Below are 19,027 nucleotides of genomic sequence, written 5' to 3' on the forward strand. Positions count from 1 at the left end.
TATAAATGCAGATATGGGACAATTGATATTTGTGTATTAAGAAAATGCTCAATTAAAAAAAGAACAAAAAAGGAACAAAACCATTTCAGTGCACGTGCCAAAATGTTTGCAAGTTTAAATAAAATGCGTGATCTACCGTACCGATTGCTGCTGAAATGTCCAGCATCACCAAGTGCGTCATGCCTCCTTTGTCAGCATATTCCAAAATATCCCAAACCAAAAGTAAAGCAGTTTCTGTACCATGTGTGACGAATGCAGGAAATTCATACCTTCTCCCCTTTAGGTGAGCCTGCTAAGCTTAACACCCCCAGGGGACAGGAAAAGCAGGCCCCCCACTTTGGGTGGGGGTGAAAAAGGAGTCCTCCAAAATGGATTTTAGTCATCTTTCCTCCTGTGAAAGGTGCCATGTGCGTATTGGATATATGGGGATTGAGCAATATGATCAAACTTGTAACCCATTGAAAGTGGCTGGCAACATTTCAGACCCCTTTGTTCAACACCCGTTACGAAAAACACAATCAATGGAACATTCCATCTTGTTGCAGCTGGACTATTATAAAATCAAAGAAGAAACAGCATCAATAGAGCTGGGAGACGAACTGACAGAGAACACCTTGCAGAGCGAGCCGCGAGAAGGAACGACAGAGCTACTCCTCAGAGCGACGTGGAAGCCGCCAGGGACAGAGCAGAAAAGAAGCCAGCGGAACACTGCTATAAGCACAGTGGTCTGGAGCCAACCAGGCTGGACTGAGGGCACAGTAAAGCACCGTCCAACGGAGTAGTGGGGAAACAGTGACTGTAGTCCATAGTGCCAACTAACCTGAGGAAGAGGCTGATGTGTGGAACTGTCGAAGAGATTGACCCACGGTCCGGCGACTGACAGTGACTGCCCCCTCCAAGGAATACTACCACAATGCAGAAGTTACGCGGCTATTCCTGGGAGCATGGATGGAAATCCTGACAATACCCTACAGTGGGGTGAAAAACCTCAGAGCCCTTGACAGGGTAAATACCAGACGACACAAGCCAGGGTGAGACACAATACCATGAACTGAAGCAGTTGCAAAACGGGACCCTTTTTTCTTCTTTCCACTTTCTGTCCTACATTAGCTGGATCTACATGTACTGAAGCTATTGAAAAACATGCCCTTTTTTTCTTCTTTTCCCTTCCTTTTGTTTTATCCTACCTGCACCATCTTTCCCCTACTAGTTCCATTTCCTCTACAGACTAAGTCCTGGATACCCTGGGCGGTGGCACAATACGCCACCCTTCAGCCAAGCTTTGATGCTGTAAGATTACTGCAGTGATTATTAACCTAGTATAAAATCTGGGTAGCAGAACATAATCTAAGCTGTACAAAACAGTGGTGGAAATTGCCATTCCAAGACTGCCACGGTTCTACAAGTTTTTTCCTTCTGTTTTTGGCAGAGGAGCATGGGAGGCAACAAAGAAAGCCAGTGTGCTGCGGCCAATATGCAGCTGATCATATCAGGGCAAAGAGTTCATCATGTGTCAGTCGAGATTACAAATGTAGATGACAAGAGAAATTTAGGTGATGTGACTTTTTTTGGATGGGGGGGGGTTGGGTACTCCTCTCAACCCAAGACAGTTGTCCTACCAAGGTGTTTGACAGAGCCAGTCCTGACCCACTGGAGGGCTGAGAGAGTTGGGAGGGCCCCAGTCTCTGTCCTGTCCCCCATGTGTCTGGTTGCAAGTACCACGTTTAATCATCCCATGCCTGCCATAGAGCATGCTGGCCAGTGTTCAGTGTGTTTTCCTTCATACCCCTCTGTGACAAACCAGACTCTATCCGAAGAAAAAAGAAAAATCTGCTCAGGGACACCCGTTACCAGAAATACAGGAAGTGAATGAGAAACTATCCAATGCTCGATAAATATACAACAAACAATCAAAGTGATGAAATACTCGGCTTACCACGAACTGCCAGCACCTCGCCGCAGAGTACTCAGGGCGCTGAGACCAGTGTTACTAATGTCGAATGGACATCACAAAACTTCTGACTTGTCCAGCTTGGAAAGGGGATAGGGCTAAATGGATATTCTATGCATGTTACCCTGTGCAACTCGGCCACTAGGGAAAGGTCAGTTAGAGATAGCCCACAGGAGCAGGTGAACGCTCCAGCCAATGGGAGGAGGAGGAAATGGCTAGATACCAGACCGAGCAATATAAAAGGGGGAAGGTCAAAATGCTAAGTGTGGGTTGTTCACATGAGGTTAAGGGGAGGGGAGGCAGACCAAGAAACCTGGCAGAGGAAGGACGGTGGAGCAAAGCGTGGGGCTGACGAGCAGAGAGTGTTGAAGATGAGTAGTTGTTGGTGAGAGAAAATGGTACTAGAGTGTGAGAGTGCAGGATGGTAAGTAAGATGAATGAGTGAAATTATTTGGGAGAGTAGGTAAGTGAGACTGAGTGATACCAGCGAGTGGGAGAGTGAAAGGAGGGTGAGTGAGAGAAGCACTTGTGGAGAGTAGTGGGAGTGGAGAGTAGAGTAGAGTGGGGGTAGAAGGAAGGAGTAGATGTGAGACAGAGTAGGATCAGAGGGACAAATGAGAGAGTGAGAGAAATTAGAGTCGACGAAGGAAAAGGGGGAGAATGAAAGTAAGGAAAAGGAATGAAAACATCAATGTGAGGAACACAAAGGCGTGAGAGCGATAGGAACAAGAGAAACCTGGGTGGCTCAAGGCACCATTCCCTGTATTGAAGGGACGCCAGGCTAGGATCCACTTAGAAGAACACAGAGTGAGTATGACAGATTATGCTTTTTCCTTTCAGGTCTTTGCTTCTAGCAAGTAAGTATTTAGATAGTAGGGGTTACTGATCTCTAGTGACAATCTTGGGGATCAAGGAAGTCTGTGTTAGGTTTAAGGAAAACCAGGGGGGAAACGTGAGAGGGGCAGCGCTTAGTTTGACCCCCCTTGAAAATTAAAAATGAAAACCCTTGAATTGTCTTTGAGTGGTTGTGTTCTTAAGGCCATCTGTGACAGCAGTGTTAGTTTTGCATTGCAAGTCCTCTTGTGGATGTTTACATACAGCCGGCACTGCAGGCACAGACCAGGGCCCTGTGCCTGTGCTATTATTGTTTCTTTTGTCTGGCTTTGATTCCATCTTTGACTCTTTCATTTTTCATTAATTTTATTTCTGTTTAATTTATTATTTCTCTGCTTCATTCTTTTTTCACCCTCCTGTCACCCCTTCACTCTTCCCCTCAAGCCCATTTCCTGTCTCCATCTCCCACTCCTTCCTTTCCTCCTCTTTCTCGCCCTCACTCATATGCTCTTTCCCCACCCTTTTTTGTTTCGTCCCATGTTTCATAGGCTTCACTGGGAGAACGAGAGCAAAAACATGAGGAAAAGAGAAATAAGTAAAGAAAGGGAAATTGATAGAAAGAGACAGAAAGATTAAGGCTAGCAAGGCTCTGGGCCAGGGGATGCATCTTGTGTAGGCTCCAGCGTCTCTGTGGCCCTGTGGTGGGTGATTGGAGGCTTGTCTTTGTATAATGTAAACAAACCTCAGCAAAAGTGTACATGTGCAAAATAACAGCAGTGGAACATGAGTTATGTTATATGCTGCAAAGATTTCACCCAATTCAATTTACGGCCAGACACAAGAATAGCACCAATCGTAACAGTTTTTGTTAGTACTTTTTACCTGCTTTCTAAACTTTATAATTTGATGTTCTAATCTTTACCAGAAGGTGATTATTGTATAAATGACGTGTAATAAAAACCTGCAATGAAATCGTGCTTTACATTTAAAAAAAATACGTTTTGGTGCCAGAAAAACAATTTCGAAAGGATTGTGTCCTCCGACGTATTCCTTATCTGTGATGTTATCCATTCCAGCTAACTGGCCTCAGAAATGTTTTCAGTAGAGGGCGCTGCGCGTCGACGTCCCTCGAGTTGGTGTCCCTCGACAGCCCCCGTATCGGCGCCAACGTCATTGTGCGTATAAATAGACTCGCGCAGCGTCCGTTGCTCAGTTCCGTTTTTCTGCGCTTTGTGGGCCTCGGAAACGTGACGCTCAGTTCCTTTTTTCAGGAAGATTCTTCTTATTCTTCGAAGATAAATTTGATGGCTTCTTCATCCGAACCATCGACCCCACGGTCCGGTTTCAAAAAGTGTTGTGCCTGTGGGAAGAAAATGTCATTGGCGGAATCAGAGCATCACCGTTCGGAATGCGAGTACTGTATGTCCATGACGGCAAAAGCCTTGAAGGAGTGTAAGGGGAAGAGGTAAGACTTCTACTCCCTCGAAAGTTTCTTCAGCAGAGTCGAGACATTCGTCTCCTCGTCGTCACAAGAAACATTCCCGTTCAAGGTCATGAAGCGGTTCCCATCAGTCTTCGAGATCAAAACACTCTAAGAAGAGGCGTTGTAGATCTCCCTCTTCTTCTTCCTCTACCTCCCCAGAAAGGGTCACCTGCCCCACGAAACACAGCTCTCCAGCTAAGTGGGAGGAATTCCGTAAGAAATGCTTAGCGTCTTCGAGAAATCGGCCTCAACCCCCTCGGAGACATCTAAAGGTGATACCCTGGGTGAAAAGCCCGAAAAATCAAAACACTGCGAGTCATTGAACCCGGCGACAGAAACCATGAACCCTCGAGTAAACGCAGTAAGACCGCATCATAGACGCCGTCGTCGAAGGTTTCTTCGACTCACATATCTGCGTCATCGACGCCTTTGTCGAAGGGCCCTTGGATGCATAAATCGGTTACATCGACGCCGTCTTCGACGCCACTGTCGATTCCGATAAAAGACAGACCTACAACTGTCACTACATCTTAGACAGTAGAGGTGTCGAGGACTACGACGATTACATCGAGGATACCATCTACAATTTCGACGACACCGAGTAGGATCCCGATCCTTTCGAGTACATCGAGGTCTTTTCAAACTTTTTCGACGCCCTTTTTGGGATTGTCGAAGCCTTTGACTTCCACGTCGACAACCTCGACGTTTTCTCAGCCAGTGACAACCAGTTTGGCTCCTTCTGCTCTAGACATAGGTTTTAAACCATATCCTAGGTCTGACTATTTTAGAGCCTTGTCCTCTATAAATGAGGAAGGGGAGGATTCTGACCATGAGAGACCCTTTGGTTTACAAAGGACTACAACACCCATGCCAGAGGAATTCATCTCTGAAGAGAACAGGTTAAAAGACCTTCAGGACTCTCTACATGAGGCAAGTGGTTTAGATACTTCTCCAGAAGTAGAGTTTGCTAAACCAGACCCTGGGGATCATGCTGAGACCCCTTATAGGGCTCTGATGGCCAGAATAGTTGAATTCATGGGGTGGTCTACACCAACACCTTCTTTTCAGCAGGATGACCTTACTGATATTTTAGATAAAGGTCCACAGGAGGATCCTGTTGTTCCCTTTCATACTGCCCTGCACAGAAAAATCTCTGCAAATTGGGAAACTCCTGAAGTTATCCCGACAGTAAACAAGAAACATTTTTCCGCTAAATACAGGGTATCTGCTTCAGATCCTGAATATTTGAGCAAACATCCAACTCCAGAGAGTTTAGTTGTACAGGCAGCAACTTCATCAAATAGTAAGTCTGCATACCCTACTATTCCACAGGGCAGGGATGAGGAGATTTGATGCCATGTCAAAGAAAGTCTTTTCGGCATGTAGCATGGCGCTTAAATCTGTTAACGCCACTTGCATGCTAGCAAGATTCAGCCATACACTTTGGGAGTGTGCTTCATCTGCAGCTGACTGTCTCCCGGAAGGAGAGGAAAGGGAAGTATTCTTAAACATCATCAGGGATGGAAAGGATGCAATGTGCGAATCCCTTCAAACAGGCATTGATTCTGCTGACAGTATCAGCAGGGCCATGGCGGCAAGTACCACAATCCGCAGATTTGCGTGGTTGCGGAAGTCTGGTTTTGCTCCAGATGTACAAGCCAGACATTTGAACATGCCCTTTGACGGCACTTCTTTATTTGGTAAGAAGGCTGATGACAGCCTGGAGAGATTACAAACATCCAAGGCAGCAAATCTCTTGGGGCTACAATCCGGCAGACTCCGAATCGCCCCTCAGGAGCCTCCTGGAGGGGTACGTCCTTTCGCTTTTACTCCGCATTCGGAAAAGGCAGAGGACAGCCAGCTCAAAGGGGCCAGAAACGATTCACCCTTGGTGGACAGGTCAAAGGTACAAAAGCCGCAGCAGCAGGTGCCACTTTACCCTCGGCATCTGCGTCAGCCGCTTCTAACCCCCTCTAGGTCTCCCCTCACAAGACACCTGTAGGGGGCAGGTTAACTCAACATCTGGCAGAATGGCAGGCTATTACGTCAGATGCTTGGGCATTGGAAACAGTTGCCCAAGGTTACTGCCTGCCCTTCCTACACACCCCTCAGAGTCATCCACCGGGGAACAACTCTTTGAAGTTTCCAGACCCGCTCCTTATGCAGGAGATTGTAGACCTGTAGAGAAGGGTGCCATAGAGCCGGTACCTGTAGCGGAGAGGAACAAGGGTTGGTATTCCCCCTTCTTCCTAGTACCAAAGAAGGACGGAGGACTGAGACCCATCTTGGACTTGCGAGAATTGAACAAATTCCTCAGGAAAGACAAGTTCAAGATGGTTACTCTTTCTCAGATCCTCCAGGCCCTCCAGCTTCAGGACTGATTGGTATCTCTAGACCTCCAGGATGCTTATTTCCATGTGCCAATCCATCTCAAACACAGGAAATACCTGAGGTTCGCAATTGGCAACTCTCACTATCAATTTCGAGGTCTGCCATTTGGGCTGACCTCAGCCCGAGGGTCTTCACCAAGCTAATGTCGGTAGTGGCTGCAAGTCTAAGGAGGGAAGGGATCCACGTCTACCCCTACCTGGACGATTGGTTGATCAGAGCAGTATCTTTGGAACAAGCTCAGATCCAGCTAGATTATGTCTGCCACTTCCTTCACAAGCTTGGCTTCTCCCTCAACTGAAAGAAGTCACAGATGATACCATCACAGAGACTCCAGTTCATTGGAGCGGTCCTGGACACTTCCCTGGGGAAAGCCTCGCCACCAGAGGTGAGGGCTCAAGATATTCTGCAGATGGTCAACAAGTTTTAAAATGCCCAACGTCTTCCAGCCTTTGACTTTTTGAGGTTGCTAGGCCTCATGGCATCCTGCATCTTCCTAGTGCCAGAGGCTCGCCTGAGAATGAGATCCCTCCAGTGGGCACTAAGAACCCAATGGTCGCAATTCTCAAGAAGAATGTCAGATCTCCTTCAAGTCCCGGACAGAGTGGCTCGAGACCTTCAGTGGTGGGCCTGTTGCGAGAACATTTTGAAAGGAGAACAGTTATGGCAACCATGGCCGGAGACAACAGTAGTCGCGGATGCCTCACTCACGGGGTGGGGAGCCCTTGCCAACGACTTGACCATCCGCGATCGTTGGTCTCCATCAGAGTCCAGACTACATAGCAACCTGTTGGAGCTGATAGCAATCAGACTAGCGCTGAAAGCTTTTCTGCCATCGGTACAGGGGAAAAATGTCCTGATAATGACGGACAACACAGTGGCCATGCTGTACCTCAACAAAAGAGGCGGCGTAGGGTCACTGCCAATGTGCAGAGAGGCAATGCAGCTCTGGTTTTGGGCAATTCAAGAAAGAATTCTCTCTCTATCGGCAGCTCACCTAGTCGGAGAGAAGAACTTGACGGCTTACGCTCTGAGCAGGCAGAGCACATTCTCCCACGAGTGGGAGCTAGCTCAGGAAGTCCTTCAAAGGATCTTCGCCCTTTGGGGAACCCCTCAAGTGGATCTGTTCGCCATGAGCATCAACAGGAAGTGCGATCAGTTCTGTTCAAGGGAATTTCCCCCGAAAGGAGCTCTAGGGGACGCGTTCGTAGTAGACTGGGAGTTTCCACTTCTGTACGCGTTTCCACCAGTCCCAGTCATTTTCAAATGATCAGGAAGTTGAGAAGATTCCGGAAAACCATGATCCTAATTGCCCCGGATTTGGCCAGGAGAACATGGTACCCGGACCTTTTGGACATGTCCATCTGCCCTCCAATTCGTCTTCTGCGAAGGGAGGATCTTCTCTCGCAGAAGGGAGGTCAGGTTCTCCATCCAGACATCAGAACCCTCAACCTTCACACTTGGTTTCTGAAAGATTGAGATACAAGAATTGGGATCTCCCGGATGACATCATGGAGGTGTTGCTTTCAGCTAGAAGGCCAGCAACAAAGACTTTATACCGTTGGAACAAATTCTGTATCTGGTGTAGAGAAAAGAATATCGAGCCCTTCTCATGCAGTACACCAATGGTGTTATCTTTCTTATTCTACTTAGCAAATTCAGGCCTTCAAGTTGCTAAGATCAAGGGTTACCTCGCAGCGCTGTCAATCTTTAAGCGCACTGCGGAGGAGCCTTCATATTTCAAAATACCCGTGGTAATCCAGTTCCTGAAAGGGTTAACTAATGTTTTTCCCCCAAAGCCTTTCCAAGTTCCATTGTGGGACCTAAATCTAGTCTAAACTTGCTGATGGGTACTCCTTTTGAACCACTCCATTCTTGTTCATTAAGGTTTCTCACTCTTAAAACAGTCTTCCTAGTGGCTATAACATCTGCCAGAAGAGTGAGAGAATTACAAGCTCTATCTTGCAAACCTCCTCATACGACCTTTCATAAAGACAAGGTTGTTTTACAAGTGAAGCCTAATATTTTCCCAAAGGTGGTTTCTGAATTCCACATTATGCAGAAAATAACTTTACCTTCATTCTATCCTCCTCCCCACCCAGGAAAAGAGGAAGAGAGGTTACAAAGGCTGGATCCAAGGCGTGCCTTGAGTTTTTATATCAGCAGACTTGCTAGGATAAGGCAAGCAGACCAACTGTTTGTAGGTTATGCAGGACTCAAATTAGGATTGCCAATCACGAAACAAACCATTTGAAGATGGATTATTTTAACCATTTTAGAATGCTACAAATTGGCAGGGAAAGAACCCCTTCAACATCTTAGGGCTCATTGAACCAGAGGTATCGCAGCCTCTTCGGCTCTCCAGAGAGGGTTTCCGATTCGAGACATTTGTGCGGCTGCCACATGGTCGTCCGCACATACCTTTACAAAGTTTTACAGCCTGGATTCCTCCTCTAGCCAGGAGACAAGATTTGGGAAAGCTGTGTTACTTTCTGTACATTCTTAAAGGGAAATATTCCAATTTTACTCTCACCTCCTTTTTTACACCACTGCTATGGGAGTCTATCAAAGTTAAGGAATACGTCAGAGGACACAATCCCTTCGTAGAACAAGTTACTTTCTTACCTTGTAACGTTCTTTCGATGGGATGTTCCTCCAACGTATTCCTTATCGCCCCTCCCATCCAACCCCGCAGTAAAACTTCCCTTGTATTTACAGCTTATGCTCCTTCAAGGTCAATAACCAATTCATGCACAGCTAAATTTTAAGCTTCAAAACGGAACTGAGCAACGGACGCTGCGCGAGTCTATACGCACGATGACGTCGGCACCAATACGGAGGCTGTCGAGGGACACCAACTCGAGGGAGGTCGATGCACAGCGCCCTCTACTGAAAAAATTTCCGAGGCCAGCAAGCTGGAATGGATAACATCAAAGATAAGGAATACGTCAGAGGAACATCCCATCGAAAGAACATTACAAGGTAAGAAAGTAACTTGTTCTTCTCTCTGAAACACTTTTTAAAAACACTTTGCCTTTGAATCCTTCCCAGGATATGTTTACAAAGCTTTTCTCCTATATTCATTGTGTAATCCTGTCCTTGCCAGTATATATTGCTGCAACAATTGAATAGTACGCTAGCATTTCAGGTGACTCAAATATATGTGTACTGCTCTTTTACAGCTTTTGCATGGTGAACAGTACCTGGAGATATACAAGCCATTTCCAACCTCAGGTTCGTTGTTCATTATTAACTTCTGCTGCCATGAACATCTGGAAATGTAAAAATGTTTGGTCTGGTTTATGTGGTTAAATTCTGGCCTTGCCCTTTCCTTCCCTTCTACATACCAGACGTCCATTCCTCGTTCAAGTATGGTCCAGAGTGTTTTGCCAAACATTCTGAAAGCAAGCCCAAGAATAGGTACGGAACTGCCCAGCAATCACCATCACTGGCAAAAGCCAATTAAACTTTCATTAAATCGCATCTCACTGCTCCGAGGTACCACAAGGTAATGGCTTTCCTCTTGAAGTTCACAGCACAGGCCCCTTTATACTTTGTCACTGGAAATTCTGCTTCATAGAGGAATGGGGTCTCCCGCCGGTGTTACCTTTCCCATTTTTTATCTATATTCATGGTGCATACCATGGAGCCTAAAGAAAGTTCTTCCTTAGTGCCCATTATGGTCAGTCTGCCCATACCCCTCAGTTTTCTAGATGAATTCACCATGCTTCACTGCTGACAACTAACCTTTGTGACAGCTTTGCCTCACCAACTTCTTGAAGTTTAGGGACCTGTTTATAAGGAAGCAATGGGTAGCTTGGCCTTTCTTCACACAAGTTTTCTGGTTCAGTGACCTAATTGTCCCATTCAGATCACTGACCAGAAGAGAAATGGACCCCTTGTTCACTAGGCCTTACCTTTCTATTAAAGTTCCTTTTAGGTCCCAAGATGGAAATACACTATTCTCTTTTCGAAAATGATCATGCTATTTAAGCAATAATCACCCGTTCCACGGGCTGTAATGGGTGATTATTGCTATTAGCACCCCAGGTTGCCAATCTGGTAACTCAGGGTGCTGATAGCCATGTCTTTTGTATGAAAGGTGACACAAGATGGTCGCCACTGAGCTGGAAGATGGGGCTCTAAGCAGAGTCCCTCTTCCGTTTCCATGGCGGCCAGCTGGAAGACGGAGCAGCAGCAGCGACGGGGGTAAGTGGGGGTGACGAGGGGTGGGAAATTGAAGGGGAAGGGAGGGTGAGGGAATATGGCGGGGTCGGGGGAAGCAGCCGCTAGGTTGCTTGGAATGCATGCTTGGATTGGTAGATTCAGCACGCTATCCGAGCAACCTTATTGGCTGCCCCTGCAGAGGGACCTGCTAATTAAGACTAAGCTTTGTCTTGTGGCACTCAAAAGCCTATTGCCAGCAGGTGCCACAGTGCCAGTACTCTAACACCAGCCTTAGGCAAGAGGTGGTCAACACATGCAGACTATCTAGATTTAATACCCGCTGCTTCTAAACACACTACACTCCTAGCAATTAGAAGTTACTAACAGAGCCATTCTGGTCTAATGCATTTCTCCAGCATGGGGCCTTGCATGGATACAAATGCTCATGCATATTTCCAGTCGCCAGACTGCGAATCCTCGGTACATTTAAAGCAGTTTAGCTTGAAGCTAAAACTACTAGTCACTTTGGGTCCATCCCTGCTGTCCATCTTCAGATTTTTACTGCACGTTTCTCGTGTTGGGAGTCTGTGTGTTTCACTCTTCGAAATCCAACAACTTTTTGCTGTTTTTTGTCCTATTTTTGTGAGAATTTATTGATTCTTCATCTTCTTCAGTCACATTGTGACTGCCGGCGGCGGGGACCCGTTGCCGGAGGAGAGTCTCAATCCATCGTCGGATCTTCAACTCGTAGTCGCAACAGGCACAGGCTTGGGCCTTTGCGTCGATACCGCGGTGGACACCACAAAGAAAAGTCGTTTCATGTCCTGTGAGAACTGTGGCATGTAGAATATTTTCATTGAAGATTGGCATCTCTGGTGCATATACTGCCTACATCCAGACCACGATGCGGAAGGATGTCCGATTTGCCCATCCTTTTCATCCAAGACATGGAAGGACTGCCATAGGAGGTTATTGGTGTGGATCGAAGAAGGGAAGGCCTCTGACGCGTGGGCATAGTCATGCCTTTTCTAGGGGCTGGCAGATCCAAAGAGCGTGTTCCCTTAGATAAGAGGTTGTGGTCCTTTGAGGATGCTTCCCTGGTGAAGATCCAAAAGAAGGTAAAATCATCACATGCTCCAGCTCCCTCTTTGTCGACGGTCGCCGCGGCTGCCGGTCCCAAATCAGAGATAGGCTGGTCGTCATCACTGGATCTGTCGACGGTTATCCTAACAGCAGGCGGGCAGGTTCCGTCCATGAAAAAAATCACTGGTGCCAGCGGCTAAACACAAGTCCTGCTTGAAGGTCAAATCATCCAAGGGCCCATCACCGGCTCCACAATCAACACGAGCCTCATCAATGACTTCATCCACCAGGACTGCCGCCCCTTTGGCGAGTACCTCTTCGATGACCTTGTCTACGAAGACTGCTCCTCCTTCGCCTTCCATCACAAGGGGCTTGTCCACGACTGTCACAGTTTCCACTACGACAGTTACTACTCCCAGAGTGTCCTTGCAACCTAGACCTTCACCAGCGGGTCCAACGACAGTCTTGTCACAGGCTCCAGTCATCGCCTTCTTTCCCCAAGGGCTCTGGATTAGTGAGGGACATGCCTCACTAATCACAGGAGTTCCTGCCTAGAACCTCCTATGCTGCACCACTCTTCACTGTGGCACCTCTGGGATCTCCCAGGAGGTCTCCAGCGTACTACATCAGTTCAGAGGAGGACCTGCCAGTGGTTTTTCACTCTGACCAGGAAGGGGGGCAAGAAGAGTCTGACCTTTTGTGCCAATGTCTGAATGGTCACCAGCCCACCAGCTTTCCTGGCTGTTTAGCCCTTCACTGGACTCCACTCCGACACCTGCACTGAGAAATGTCATTGGACATCTTGACCACCTTACACACACTGGTGGCGGACATCCAGCAGGGACTGCCCGCTGTTCCCACCCCTGTTCCGACAAGGAGCCCTCTGAGGCCTTTTCGGGCTCAGCCTCCACCTCATAAACACTTGTGTAAAGGTACGTTCTAAATATCAAATCATATCGTATCATAGGTCCCTGTAACCCCTCGGCTATTGCCGGTGGCCCTTCCCCCTGTGACGGAGGTTAGCACCTCAGACGGATACTGACTCTGATACTGTCACAATGGGTAAATACACAGATGAGTTTGATGATTACGTTCCTGCGGATGGGGAATCCCTGATGTCAATGTGCCCTCCAGTTCCTCTACGTCGGACGAGATTGGGTCGTTCCACTCTGACTTAGAGGGCTGCAAAGCTATTCAGCCTAGTATCGGAAGAGAAGAAAAAGAAAGCGTTCCTTTTCGAATGACGGGAGTCCTCCAAGAAGATCATCGCTTCAGTTCCTCTGTTGGATGACATTTGGGAGGATGACCTGGTGGTCATGAAGACCCCTAATACCACCTCGGCAAAAAGGGATCGCCTGGAAAAGAAATACTGGGTTCCAGATTCGGACCCTAAGTGCCTCTGTTCACAGCCATCCCCAGATGCTGCTGTCGCTAAAAAGGTCTTCAAACCCCTCCTCTTCGTCTATGGTGCCTCCGGACCAAGAGGGAAAAAAGCTGGATGCAGCAGTGAAGCGCATCATCACAACGGCTGCATCGTCTGCATCAACTATCAAGGCCGCCAACGCCCTTGCCATTCTCTCTAGTTATGACTGGGAATATAAGTTAGGTATGGTATAAGTTGGGGCCCATCCTCGACTTCCTTCCAGAGTATAAGAAAGCCGAAAGCCCTAGCTCTGTTCGAGCAGTGGGAGGGTGGCCTCCGACCACGCCATTACCGTCGCCCTCGACATCGCCAATTCCAGCTTTCACCAGATGGGCAATGGTGTGGCCCTCAGCCGCCAGGGTTGGCTCAAAGCCACCAACTTCCGCATGGATGTGCAGATGAAAGTAGTCGACATGTCATTTGACGACGATAATCTCTTAGGGAAGGTGGCTGAGTCTCTGCAGGCTATAAACATTGACACTGAGACGGCGTGTTGTTTAGGCACTCTTCAGCTGCATAGGCTGTCCTTTTGCTCGACTAAAGGGAGAGTCACAAGGTCCTCGAAGGGCTTCTCACCCCCCTATCGTCAGCCCTCCCATTTCACCACCTAGGAGGTTTATGGAATGCGCCCAGGCTTATGGAAGTGAAAGCCAGCGTCTTCGTCCCCCATCCAGGATGCAGACGGCGAAGCAGGCCTGAACCGGCCCTGGACACGCTCCCCCACTTCTGCAACCCAGTGGGAGGCTGGTTATCGCAATTTGTCGATCAGTGACAGAAGATCTCCACCAACAAATGGGTGCTCGATGTCCTCCAACAAGGACACGTGCTGGAATTCCAGGACAAATGCCCTCACATTCCTCCCATTCCATGACAAGAAATACACGTGGCACGGCTGCTGAAGGAGGTTCAAGCAATGCTAGACAAAAGGGCAATGGAGCCCGTCCCTCTGCGCCTGCGGGGCTCCAGAGTGTATCGGTGAGGAAAAAGTCAGGAGGGTGGAGACCCAGTCTAGACTTGTGACGACTCAACAAGTTCTTCAAATCCCAAAAGTTCAAGATGGTCTTGTTGCAGCACATGCTTGACCAAGTGGAAGAAGGAGATTTCCTGGCAACCCTTAACTTGGAGGATGCATACTTCCACATCTCCATTCATCGCAAGCACCAGAGGTTCCTGCGTTTTGTCATGAAGGGGTGCCATTACCAGTTCAAGGCCCTGCCCTTTGGCCTGAAATTTGCCCCACACAGGTGTTCATGAAATGCTTGGCCCTGGTGGCAGCACATCTGTGCCGCAAATAAATCCACATCTATTCTTACCTGGACGATTGGGTTATCCGATCCCAATCTCACGTGCTGGGAATCCAGCACACTGCAGGGCCCATCAAGATCCTGGCTTCTCTGGGGTTCTCAAACTATCAGAAGTAATGCATAGCATTATCTCAGAATGCGCTATTCCTGGGTGTCTGCCTCAACACTCATGTCTGGTAGCTCCTTCGCAAAAGAGGGTGAAGGCAATCCTGGGAAAGGTCCAATGGCTATCGACAGCGTTGTTGCAACAGTCAGATTCATCAAGTCCCTGCTGGGGATGAAGTCCTGAATCCACCTGGTCCCCCTTTGCCGACTGCAAATGAGGCCCCTTCAAGAGTTTCTGGAGGCTAGATGGCAGCAAGTCAAATGTTTCTCGGCCCATTTCACCTGGCTGGCGTTAGAACACTATCACAGACTCTCTCAGCAGGGAGCTGAGGTCCTGCCCTGAGTGGGAGCTTCAGCAAACACAAGTATCCGGTCTCTTCAAGAAGTAGAGTTACCCTCACATCAACCTCTTTGTGATGGCGGCCAACACCAAGTGCCAAAGGTTTGCCAGCAGGTATCCTCTGGCCAGGAGTCTGGGGGACGCCTTTTCATTCCCTTGGGAGGGTCTCTTCCTGTACGTTTTCCCACCGATTCCTCTGTTGCTACGAGTGATCAACACACTCAGCCATTGCCACTGCAAGATGATCCTCATTGCACCGGCGTGGCCTAGGCAGATCTGGTACCCAGACCTTCAACATCTGCCAGTGGTCCCAGCCATCATACTGCCTCCTCCTTCCAGACCTGCACCTCCAGATAAGTAGGCTCAATCCTGCACCATGACCCAGCATCTCTGAGCCTCACGGTCTGGCTCCTGCAGCCCTAGAGTTTGGACACTACTCGCTGCGGAATGCAGGAAGATTCTAGCAGGGCTAGGGCCCCCTCTACGCTGGGGTGCTACAAGCACACGTGGAAGCGTTTTGCAATGTGGTGCCGGCCACAGAAGATTTCCCCGCTACACGTGATGGCGCTGCAGCTTCTCCCATATCTGTTCCCACTAGCCAAGGCTGGCCTTGCGCATGCATCTATCAAGGTCTACCTGCCGCCATATCCTGGTACACCCGGGCTCCAGGCAAGCTCTCCCTGTGGTAGCACAGGCTTGTTAAGGAGTTCCTCAAGGGCCTCTTCAGAATATTTCCTCCGGTAAAGGCTCATGTCCCTGCTTGGGTGCTGAATATGGTACTGTCGAAACTGATGGGTCCCCCATTTGAACTTATGTATTGAGCCTCCTTGAAGTTTCTGTCATGGAAGACTACCTTATTAATGGCAATCACCTCAGCCAGGAGGCTGGAGGCGATACAGACTCTCTCCTGTAAGCCTCCGTATTTGTCCTTCCACTCCACTAAGGTGGTTCTACGAACTCATCTTTCCTTCATGCTGAAGGTTCTGTCGGACTTTCATTTAAATGAGCTATTGGTTCTACCAGTTTTCTTCGCAAATCCTTCACCTGCTGAAAGGGCGTTGCATTCTCTGGACGTTGCGTGTGCCCTGAAGTTCTGTGTTGCACGCGTAAATGTCTTTTGAAAGACTTCAACTTTTCGTCAATGTTAGACCAGTGGGACATGGGGAAGGCTTTATCTAAGGCTTCCATCTCCAGGTGGCTCTCCAGCTGTATCATGCATTGCCATCATCTGGCCAACAGACTGCTTCCAGGCCTGCTGAGTGCCTATTCCATCAGAGCCATCGCAGCGACGAGAAAGTTTCTCTCTGGTGTTCCCCTGCTCGACATCTGCAGGCCTGCTACATGGAGGTCTACCCACAACTTCATAAGATTCTACTGTGTTGACAGGGATTCCAGGGAGTAGTCGCGGGTCGGCCAAGCAGTGCTGCGCAACTTGTTTGAGGTGAGTCTTTTCCAGGGGTAAGTGTGTTGCTTCTGTAAGCCTTGCCACCTCTCTTTGTTGGGTGTATATACTGCGGTGTAATCGTATTCATGAGCATGTGAATCCATGCAAGACCCTATGCTGGAGAAGGCACAAGTTACTTACCTGTAACTCTTGTTCTCCAGCATGGGTCTGGCAAAGATTCACATGCGAACACTCCCTCCTTCCCCTCTCTGGCTCTTCTTAGATCATATTGCCATTTTACGTGCGCGACCAAATCTAAAGATGGCCGCCAAGGGTGGAGCTTAGGAGGATGAGTGTTAGTGGCTGGGGCAGTATGACCCAAAGTGACACTAATAGGCTCTAGAAGCGACAAGCAGTTTTAGTTTGAAGCTAAACTGCTTTAAATTTCCAGAGGATTCCCAGCATGACGAGGAATATTCATAAGCATGTTAATCCATGCAAGACCCATACTGTAGAACAAGAGTTACAGTTAAATATTGTGTTTTTTCATTTGGCCTGACATTGCTGAGAAACCTAGTAGGAGAGGCAAAAGGGGCCACATGTTACCACTGTAGTCAACCGCAGCTGTGTAGATGTGGCGGGTTGCCATCTGGCACGGGTGTAGAAGCTCTGGATTTTTTAAATTAATTAATAACATGTTGCAGGTTTTTCTGTTTCAGAAAGGGTTATCAGCTAACCAGATCTCCCTTTCATAAGCTGCATGCAAAAAGCACAGAGTACACCTATGCCCTAATGAATCAGCAGGTCGATCTGCAGCACCTGCCCTGCAGTGGCACAGAGCAGGTTCAGAGGTCATAGGTACCCATTTGACAGCTGCTGTGACAGGAAAGTCACTTCAGCACAGAGTCTGCACACCTATTCCAAAACCACATAGTCGTTGCAAATGAATATTCTGGTGGCAGTTTATATTTAAACATGAAGCTATACCTGAGTTTATGGTATAGCGTATAGTAATTCACATAGCTATAAGAAGCCACATCAGGTCAATATCCTTCATGTATCAGCACTGTGAGCTTAGGCCAGCTGTGGAAGGATTGTGTGTATTGTTTAGAATGGCCCATAGTGTGGCCCTGCCACCTGTTAGGACAGGAGTCTGAAAGACTGGGCCACTCCGTTAATCCTTTGGGAGGTCTGATAGCTTCTCTCTCCAGCAGGATCGATGTCCCACAGCGGTGGGTTTTGTGTAGTGTTTTTCTATTTAGTTGTTACTGCAGATGGTGTGTTTTTAAGGTATATATATTTTTATAGAACGTTCCCTTTATTTGAGACTGTTATGCTTTGCTCTTTGGGTTGCTACTGGATCAGATTCATGCCCCTATGGAGAATATAGCCTGCCCTATGCCTATGTTACAGCAAAAGGCAAATTAAGTATACCTCTTTACTGTGCCTATTTCCTCTTTATGATTGGGATCACTCTTGTTTGTGGAAGTGTGAGTGACGAGTAGGCAATTTAGCCACTACTCATACTTGCACTCCTGCAGGCGGAAGTCATTTCATCAACGTAAAGTTCACCAGCATGCATGGAGGCAGTTCATTTAGAGGTTACTTTACAAGACAACATATCGGTTTCAGTCAAAAGGGGGTTGGGCATTCATAGCTGGCTACCCAGTGGGTACAGGCACAAGTATCCATAGTCTTGAGTCATCTGTGCATGAATCTGAAATTGACATTCAGAATTTTTAGGTTTTCTGGTATTGAATTTAGTTGTCGTCTCAGGATAGTATTCAAGCTCTGAATGAACTAGGGCTCCCGGTTTTGAATATCCTGCATCTGATTCGGACCATTGCAAAGGTGCATGGCAAAAATGAACCTGACATGTTTCAGAGATTATATGCTAGCCCACCTGGTGCAGCTCTCAAATGCCCCTTCTAGTTTTACCATTTGACAATCTCTAGGAATGTCGGACATTGATTAAAGCATTGCAAAGACTTAACTACCAAGGCCCACTCCCAATGCAGGGTCCTTAACATGGAATTGCCCATACTCCTACCACACCCGTCCTCTTTTCTCCATCCTGCAGGCGGGGACGGTACCGGAACCTTTCAGCCAAAAACTTGATCTCCCCCTTTAAAGTGTACGCCTCCTGGCCACACCCGCCACATAGCCTTGCCCTCCACTACCTCACCTCATTCCCTTTTTCCGCACGGATGAGACGAGAACGGACCCAACGGCTTTGGCAGAGTAATTTTTCTCATACTTGGCAGAAGCACCCCTTCTTTTCTTTTTTCTTTTTTATCTTACCGGCCTCCGGTTCCTCACCTCCCCAGCGCATGCCGGTCGCAGGAGTTGTCACTCGTTGTGCCTTGTGCGAATACGCCTTGCCGGCCTCCAATCCGCATGCGCTCTGTCTGGAGTGCATGGGAGGACCCTGAATAACAGGCGTTTGCGGTGGCGAGAAATCTTCAGTAGGTCACCGCCTCAACCCTTAAAGGATTTTGTCGCGAGAACCAAACATCAGGACAAGGCAAGTCCATTAGTCAATAAACCACCCCAGCAGGGCGATGC

At 48.0% G+C, this 19,027-nt stretch overlaps 1 protein-coding gene across 1 annotated transcript in view; it reads left to right on the top strand.

The window, feature by feature from the left end:
* HSD17B4 (hydroxysteroid 17-beta dehydrogenase 4) overlaps positions 1-19,027 on the top strand; it is a 1,724,715-nt gene that overhangs the window by 686,038 nt on the left and 1,019,650 nt on the right. The window contains exon 14 of the mRNA XM_069625564.1: positions 9,839-9,890. Within this exon, the coding sequence (XP_069481665.1) occupies positions 9,839-9,890 (52 nt within the window). The remainder of the gene's footprint in view (positions 1-9,838; positions 9,891-19,027) is intronic.

Source organism: Ambystoma mexicanum, chromosome 6p (genome assembly GCF_040938575.1).
Source record: "Ambystoma mexicanum isolate Mex_15411 chromosome 6p, UKY_AmexF1_1, whole genome shotgun sequence".
Lineage (NCBI taxonomy): Eukaryota > Metazoa > Chordata > Amphibia > Caudata > Ambystomatidae > Ambystoma > Ambystoma mexicanum.